The sequence below is a fragment of the Merops nubicus genome, unplaced genomic scaffold (genome assembly GCF_000691845.1).
Source record: "Merops nubicus isolate BGI_N331 unplaced genomic scaffold, ASM69184v1 scaffold4260, whole genome shotgun sequence".
In the NCBI taxonomy this organism is placed as follows: Eukaryota; Metazoa; Chordata; class Aves; order Coraciiformes; family Meropidae; genus Merops; species Merops nubicus.
This window is the reverse complement of record NW_008582032.1, coordinates 15,931-24,860: the sequence shown is the minus strand read 5'-3', so window position 1 is coordinate 24,860 and position 8,930 is coordinate 15,931. Positions and strand designations below refer to the sequence as shown.

At 51.9% G+C, this 8,930-nt stretch overlaps 1 protein-coding gene across 1 annotated transcript in view; it reads right to left on the bottom strand.

Annotated features, from left to right (window-relative positions):
- Positions 1-2,640: 2,640 nt before the first annotated feature.
- The window catches only part of RAB27B (RAB27B, member RAS oncogene family), a 13,682-nt gene continuing 7,392 nt past the window's right edge, over positions 2,641-8,930 (bottom strand). Inside the window, exon 6 of the mRNA XM_008936372.1 lies at positions 2,641-2,668. Coding sequence (XP_008934620.1) covers positions 2,641-2,668 — 28 coding nt within the window. The remainder of the gene's footprint in view (positions 2,669-8,930) is intronic.

Below are 8,930 nucleotides of genomic sequence, written 5' to 3'. Positions count from 1 at the left end.
CCTCAAGCCCCATCTCCATCCCTCTGCCACGTCCACCAGCTCCCCGCTGACCCCCGGCTCGTTGCAGGGCTGCCAGCTCCAGCAGGAGGAGAGGCTCCAGCAGAGCTGGGAGGGCAGCAGGCGCCGGGCTGAGGAGCTGGGGCAGAGGAGCAGCCGCCTGGCTGAGCTGGAGCAGCGCCTGGGGAGGATGGAGGAGGTACAGCCACCCCCACACACACCAGCCCCTGGCCATGGGTGCTCCCAAGACCAAAGGAAATGGAGAATTGCTGCTCCCTAATTCTATCTGAAGAGAGAAATGCTGTTTGGAGGAAGTTTGGGCTTTTCTCCTGGTCCAGCCGCCTGGGTTTGATCCTGGGTCAGACTGGGAGGTTGGAGGAGGGTGGTGTAGGTGCTGGGTGGTGAACTCTGCCCGATTCCAGGCACTGATGGGCACCACTGAAGGTGCAGCCAAACCCCCCTGGCTCATCCAGCTTCTCTATGACTTGAATCGTTCCCTCAGGAGAAGAAAACTCTGCTGGAGAAGAAGCTGTCCTGTGAAAAGCTGCTCCAGCAGATGATGGCACGGAAGGCAGACAGCAAACGGTGATCAAATGCCTCTGCTGGGACATTTTTCTTCCTTTCTGGGGGATCATTTCACAAAGGGTCAAGTTCCTCCCAGTAGTGAAGTTGTTCATGATGAAGGCAATTGTTTCAAGTACCACTTTACCAGGACTGCCTGAAGGAGCCAAGGCAGAGGCTGATGCTCTAAGGCTCTTAGATGTTGATTCTACTCCATCCCTAGTGCTTCTCTTTCTCCCTTTCATGCCCTAACTGCCTCCCTGGTTCTCATCTGGAGTTGATGTTGCTTTGGTGATGTTCTGCATGTGATAGGTAAGGCCAAAAGTCTTCATCATCTATGGATTTACCTATCACCAGTGAGTAAGGGTGGTCCTACCAGGCAAAGTATGTCTCAGACTGTGGGTTTATTTCTCCTGCTCGATGAATTCCAACCCTGTATCCTCAGGAACTTCCTTGCCAGCAACAAGCCCCTGAGGTGGGGAAGGGGCTGGGTGGGTCAGCGGTGCTGGGCCTGACCCTGGGGTGTCTCTGTTCTCCCCTGCAGGTGCCTGGAGCTCCAGAGGCAGATTTCCACCCTGCAGGAGCAGATCTCCCACCTGCAGAGCGTGATCCAGGAGCAGCACCACGGCCTGCGTGGGCTCATCCAGGAGGTGTGTGGGGCTGGCCCACCAGGGAACCCCTCCTGGGCCTGGGAAAGAGAAGGGGGACCCTGGGGTGGGGGATCTTCCCTTCAGGGTGTGTCCTGGGGAGGAGCATCTCGCTGGGTTCTGTGCACCCTGTGTTCAGACACCCCAACCCCATCCAGGGTGGAGCTGGAGCGTGGCCAGAGAAGGGCAACGGAGCTGCTGGGGAAGGGTCTAGAGCCCAAGTGTGGGGAGGAGCAGCTGAGGGAGCTGGGGGTGCTGAGCCTGGAGCAAAGGAGGCTCAGGGGAGACCTTCTGGCTCACCACAGCTCCTGGTAGGAGCCTGGAGCCAGGGGGGGGTCGGGCTCTGCTCCCAAGGGACAAGGGACAGGACAAGAGGGAACAGCCTCAGGTTGCCCCAGGGGAGGTTGAGGTTGGACCTGAGGAGAAATATCTTCCTGAAAAGTATTGGTTTAACCTGTGCCAGGCTGCCCAGGGCAGTGTTGGAGTCCCCACCCCTGGAGGGGTTTCCAAGCCCTGGAGGTGTGGTGTGAGGGACACGGGGCAGTGGGGACCTGGCAGGGATGGGGGATGGTTGAATTTGATGATTTTAAATGTCTTTTCCAACCAAACTGATTCTGTGACTCTATAGAAATGGCATCCCTAAAAAGGGGGTACTGGGGTCGTTGGTGATTTCAGTGAGACCCCTGAGTCCTCGGGATGGTTTTGATGCTTTGATGTTTCAGTTCTCTCACCAACTTTATCTCCTGCCTCTCAGAGAGAGGAACTGAACAAGGAGCTCAGAAGCCAAGACGAAAGGATCGAGCCCCTGAGGGAGAGGCTGGCCCTGCTGGAAGCCCAGGTGAGGCTGCAGAGCAGGGGGAGGCACTGGGGAGGGGGCAGGAGCAGCTCCCTGCAGCCACAGGGCTCTCCTCACCCCGGGCTGGTGGCACTGCCAGGGTGACATCTCTTTATACTGCAGCTTTCACTTGGCTTTAAAACAAAAAGCACACAAAAAGTCAACCTGAAGACAGAAAGTCCCCCCCAAACCTCCCCAAAAATCCTTCTGGAGGAGGGGCAGGTCCCAGCTGTCCCCCAGGCTCCTCTCTTGCCTGCTGAGTTACCCTGAGAGGGGTTTGGTTTCTTTTTTCCCTGGCAGAATAAGGAGCTGAAGGAGCAGGTGGAGTTCTGGGCTGAACCCAAGGGGAAAGTTTCCAAAGGGGTCTGGACAGGGTGAGTACCTGGAGGTTCATCTGAGCCCCCCCTGTGGGGAGCCTGCCCTGGGCATGGAGTCCTTTTGCTCTAGGAGATCTGGGTGCCAAGGTTTTTTGGCTCCCCAGTTCAAAAGGGACCAGGAACTACTGGAAAGAGGCCACTGAGGGGCCTGGAGCAGGTCAGTGAGGAAGGAAGGATGAAGGAGCTGGGGTGTTCAGATGGAGAAGACTCAGAGGGGGTCTGATCAGTGCTCATTGATATCTAAAGGGCCCCTGGGGGGCAAGAGGCTGGGGCCAGACTCTGGTCAGTGGTGCCCAGTGACAGGACAAGGGGCAACGGGCACCAACTGGAACCCAGGAGGTGCCACCTGAGCAGGAGGAGAAACTTCTTTGGTGTGAGGGTGGCCGAGCCTGGAGCAGCTGCCCAGAGAGGCTGTGGAGTCTCCTGCTCTGGAGAGATCCCAAACCCTCCTGGCTGTGACCCTGGGTGAGCTGCTGGAGCAGGGGGTGGGAGGAGATGATCCCCAGAGGTCCCTTCCCACCCCCCAGGCTGTTAGCAGAACAGGAATCTGAAGCCAGCTCCTCCAGGAGCAGGGCCACAGCTACAGAGCTCTGACCTTGTGGTGGTGAGTTTAGCCTGACTTGGGCAGGAGAGGGTGGCTGGGTGACCTCTGCCTTTCTGTGCCCCAACCTCTGCAGTGCCCCCCAAGACTCTGGAGCTTTTGGAGCATCCCCTTATCTGATGTTCAGCAGACTAAGGAAGCAGGAGAGCTGAAGGAACGTCGGGCTGTGTGTCTTCCTACCTTTGCCAGGACTTCTGGTGCAACCTGGAACTCCAACAGCCTCTCCAGCACCTGCTGCCTCATTGCAAAAGGTGCTGCAGAGCTCCACTTTCAAAAACTAAACCCAGCAAGGAGGGGGGAGCTGCTGAGAGAGGTGGTGAGCACAGCCCAGCTGGCAAAGGGCTGCAGGGAACGGCTCCTGCCCAGACTGCACCAGAGACTCTCATTGAGGTGAGACTCTAAAACAAACCTTCAGGGACGTGGGATGTTGTTCCAGCCTCCACCTTCCCACCTTGTGCTGCTGTGGGGAGGAGGAGGAGGGGTGGCCCAGCTCTCCTGGGGTGGTTGACCCCACGGGCACAGCGTGTCCCAGGTGTAGCAGCACCACCCTGGCACAGTGCCCTTGGGGAAGGAGCCAGCAGCTCCCTCGGGGGGATCAGAGCAGGTCTCCCTCCTGACGTGCAGAGTGGGAACAAAATTAAAGGTACTGACCCTTAAATAAGATGGAAAGGGACTAGGTTTGAGTTTGTGCCTTTTCTTACCTGACTTTAGGTAGGTTATTGATAGGTGGTGGCACTTGGTTGAGGTGCATCTGGCTCCAGGAGCTGTGCAGAGCCAGAAGGTCTCCCCTGAGCCTCCTTGGCTCGGGCTCAGCACCCCCAGCTCCCTCAGCTGCAGCCTGAAAGGCTGGAATAACACCCAAAAAGCCCTTCCCTTGGTCCTCCCCTTGTTCTAAGCTCATCAGTAGGGTAGGGGGAGTCTCTGGGGGGCAGCAGAGCTGCCAAAACAGCCGAGACACCAGCTCTAAAAACATCCTTTTATTCTGAAAAGAGCAGTGCAGAACCCGAGTCACAGACACGCTCCTCAGCTGCCACCAGCTGGGGGGACTTTTTGAAGCCAGGGGTACTTTGGCACGACAGAGTGACAGCCACGTGGGGAAGCAAAGCTCCAGGGGCAGCCAGGAGAAAATAAACCCCACTGTTTGGGGGGCTTCAGTCACTGTCAGAGCAGGAGGCAGCTGCTGCAGCCCAACAGATCCACGCTCCCGGCGGCGCGGCAGAAGGAAACTCCACGGGGCAGCCACACAGGCTGGGCTGGAAGCTGCAAGGGGCCTCAGCAGAACCAGAGCAAGGACCACTGGAGCTCCAGAAGCTGAGTGAGAGGCCACAGGCAGCTGCTAAGTTGCCTGCTGCACAGTTGTGTTTGTTAAGCAGGAGGAGGGGGGAGCAACTTCAGGGTTGCTTTCTGAAGTTAGGCTTGAAGGAGGTGTGGAACAGAAGCACAGAGCAAAGAACTGTGCCTCTGTTGCCTTGAACTAGAAATTAATCACAATAATAATAATAATAAATTAGAAACAGAGCTGCCCAGCATCTAAGAGAGGAACCCCAAGTCAACAGCATCCTCTAGGAAAAAACAAAGATCATTTACCCTCTGTGAGGGGTTTAAAGCAGGATTATTAAGACTCACAGAACGATTAAGGGCTGAGGAAAGAAGCTGTGAAAATTCAGGTTTCTCTCTAAAGAGAAGCCAGGTGCAAAACTGTTCATTTGAACAGCTTTTGGGGTTTTTCTCCCCCCCCTTCTGTTCTCTGTAAGTGAGATCAGAGCGTGGTCTGAAACTCCTGCAGTGCTCAAACCTGGACAAAAATAGCAGTTGCTGCTGGGGGTTATTTTTTACACTTGCTACTTTTCTTCAGTTATGGTGCCAAGAACATAAATTTTCCAATAACAGCTCCAGATTATTATTGTTATTAGTATTTTAATTTAGCCTGAAAACATGAGTCATAGCCATGGATTGAAACAGTCCTAGGAGACAAAAGCCTCTCACCTTGAAACAGCCCCAGAGAGTTGCTGTGGAGCAGGTATCAAAATCCCACCTTACACAAAAGCTCTGACATGATCCAAAGCCTCTAAATGTCAAGTGCAAGAACCCTTCACACCTTCAGCCTGTTAAATAAGACATAACCTCCACAAAATGGTTAAGGCAAGTGGTTTTTACAAAAATACTGAGATGGTGAGGAAATGGCAGCTCCTCTCAAGAGTCTTTTGCTACATCAAAGCCACTGCCAGTCCCAAAGTCAGCAAATTGCCTCTTCTTGCCTCATGTTTCTGCTTTAAAACAAAAAAAGCATGTTTCAGGCACTCAAAACCTCTTTTTTTTTTTTTTTTTTTAAGAGAAGTAAATACCTCTCCTCTTGCAAATGTCTGTAAAAAGCCCCAGAAGGCAAAGGCAACAGAAAAAAAAAACACCTTTGGAGTAGCCCCTGCTACTGGTTTTGCTGCTGTCACCTCTCCAAGGGAGACATGAGAATGAGGAGAAAAACCCAACCCCACACCACTGATCTCAGCTCAAACCCTGCTGTAAAATGAAAGCAGAAGCTTAAGAGCATAAGAGAAGACTCTGAAGCCCCAGGCCCCCCTTTAAGATCAAGTCCAACTGTTCCCCATCCCTGCCAGGTCCCCACTGCCCCGTGTCCCTCACACCACATCTCCACGGCTTGGAAACCCCTCCAGGGGTGGGGACTCCACCACTGCCCTGGGCAGCCTGGCACAGCCCTGGGCAACCCCTTTCAGTTCTTCCTCATGTCCAGTCTGATGTCCCTGGAGCAGCTTGAGGCTGTTCCCTCCTGTTCTATCACTAGTGACCTGGGAGAAAAGACCCCCACCTACCTCCTGTCAGGAGCTGTGCAGAGCCAGAAGGTCTCCCCTGAGCCTCCTTTGCTCCAGGCTCAGCACCCCCAGCTCCCTCAGCTGCTCCTCCCCACACTTGGCCTCTAGACCCTTCCCCAACTTCGTTGCCCTTCTCTGGACAAGTCAGAGGAGCTGGAAGGAGCTGCAGTTACCACGATTTCCTGGCTGTGACAGAGAGCTGGTGATGCTCACCCTGCTATGGCTTTCAGTCCCACCACAGCAGGAAGGAGTGGCTCTGAGTCACTCGTGCAGGGCTGAGGGCCTGACAGCACCAAGGCCAACACACCTTGCCAAGAGGTCACCTAGAATTTCAAACTGCTGGTGGGGATGTGAAACCTAAGAGGGATAATTCAGGAACAAAAAAATGAAGCAAGAGTCAAATGAGGATGGAGAAGGGAGAGAAGATGATTTTTAGTAAGTGGTGAGTAAGTTTAGTAAGCAATGACTACTAAGTTAGTAGCCATTTAGAACCACTTACTGTGTTCCCCTTAATTTAATAACTAATTCAAAACCACCTACCAGAAAAGAAACATGTTGAAACTTCTTTTCCTCCCCACAAAGTTCTGATGGCAAAATCTTTTTGGGAGAATAGTTTCCCAGGCGTGAATCATCAGAATATGACTGAATGCATGAATAAAAATCAGCCTCTTGCAGCAGCCAGTATAGAACTACAACTCAAACAATGGAATTTTACTACAGGCATTGCCCTTTTGTTCCTCAGCAGAGCCCTGGAGCAAGGCCAGGCTGGGAGCACTGGCTGCACGTTTTGGAGACTCTCTCCTCGTGGAATGGAGCTCCCCAAAGGACCACAGGCTCTGGCAATTCACAGGCACTGAAGCTCACTGGCAAGCTTGGGAGATCCCCTCCTCCAGAGCATGTTGTCCTGGGTATCACTGCTCTATTTCTATCTTTTTTAAAAGAATAATAGTAATTATTCCAAGTTTCAGCAGATGGAGAGATAAAGAGCAGCGAGGTGCTTGGAACTGGTTTCCAAACCAGGACTGGGCTTTTACACACCTTGGTAGGAATCATCTGCCTGCTCCTCAAGTCCCTTTTTGGCTTTATTGACCTTTGGACAAGCTGCTCAGGGAAACACACATTGCTGGACTGTCAGAATTCACTGTTCTTAGCCACCCCTCCTGCTCAATGGACAAAAAGGGATGCCACAAAATGAGAGATTCCTTTGAGAGTGAGACAGGGAGCTCCTCAGGTCATAATTGTCAGGAATTCAACATGTATTACTATTCTATTTGTAAATTGTGTTTCTATTTTATGCTACATACTAAAAAGCAACACAACTTGACTCCAAAAAAACCCCTGAACTCCCAGTCTCAGGTAATGGCAGAACCTGACTACCACCTTACTTAGGTCTTCTGCCTGGGAAAGCACCAGTTGACCACCACAATGGTCACATCCTGGGGGTTTCTAGCCTACAAAAGGAGCTGCTTTATACCTGCTTGCAGAGTAAACACCAGATAAAGCCTTTAGGTACAGTCTGTCACTTTTATAAGCTCTAGCTAGATTTCTGGCATGGTTAATCCCAGCAGTTTGGTTACTCACCCAACAGGTCTGCAGCTACAGATGTACCATCTGCCCTGTGAACGTGCCAAATCATCCAGCAAACAGCAGTTTAGGAGCTGGGCAGAAAAACCCTGTTATGTTTTTAGCAGTGAATCTGGTCAGTTCTCCCTTCCTGGGAAGGGCTGAGGTGTTTTACAAGCTGGAGGTTCTCAGTGTTTGCCATTTGGGATCACTCAAAGCTGCCAGCACTGAAATCCATGCAAAGTCTGCCACCCTGCCAACCCAACCCATTAAGCTTGGCTTGTAAAGAGATCTGTTCCTCCCCCCCCTCCCCAATCTGCACCCTCCCAAGTGATTTTAAAGCACAATAAACACAAACAGACCTTTAACTACCACTTGTATAAAACCAGAGTGGTTATTCTACAAAACAGGACAGGGTTAGACTAATAAATATGCTGTATCTTGGTTTAGAAAATGATCTATACTTATAAATATAGCATCTCTCTCTATTTTTTTTCCTGTATTTGTCTTTGCTTTTGATAAGCAACTTGCTATTTCACTAGAACTTCCTTCCACCCATAGAAGAAATCTTTTTGCATTGCACCCCCCCCCCTCTGCAGCTCACCCACAGAGCAGCTTCTCTGCAGACCTCTGTGACACACTCCTGGTCCCCACACCCCATTGTCCCCACTCTGCCCTCTGGCAGAGAGGCTGGGGGGATAACCCAAGGCTCTCTCAGCACAGCAGAGTTCCCTTCTGAAAAAGAAGAATAAGGATAATTTCCTGAAGTTGAGGAGGGGAGAATATTTTTTGCTAATGGTAAGAAGCTGTTTCATAAAATAGAGTTTCTCTCTGTTCCCATATATTACCCTCTTTCCTTTATAAACTATCCCTGCAGCATCAGAATCCCTCTCCACCCTTTTTCCTCTAACACTCCAACCCCTGCTTTGGATTATCAGCAACACAAGCAATGCTGCACAGCTCCCTGATAATTTGGGGCTTTTTTTTCCCCCAATTAAATACCCCCTTTCCCCTGTCCCAAACCCCAACCACACACACTCCACCCCCCCCTCAGTGATTCAGTCAGGACGGATCCACAGCATTAAGAGGCCACATAAAATCTTTTGTATCTCTGCCTTAGAAAACACACGGTCCCTGATGCAGAATAATCAAGAAACAGGATTCTGTGGAAAATTGGCACTGACCTAGAAACCCCCCCACCTCCACTGAATCTCAAATATTGTGTAGACAAGAGGTTCTTCCCCTCTTCTTATAAAAAAATAAAGCTACTTTCCTCTAGTCAGCATCCTGATCCCATGAAAACCAAAGAGGAGGGCTGGGGCAGGTGGTGTGGGGAGGGAAACGGGGTGAGTTTTCCACGAGGATGGCACTGGAGAGGAGGAACCACTTCAGCCCAGGAGCCTCCCCCAAGCAGCTTTTGGTTTGCACCCAGTTCTTTGGCGAAAGGATCCCAACGAAAGGAGGAGGGTGAGCGCTGGGTGGCCGTGGGACATCTCCTAAGGTGGGAGGGGAGGTTCAGCA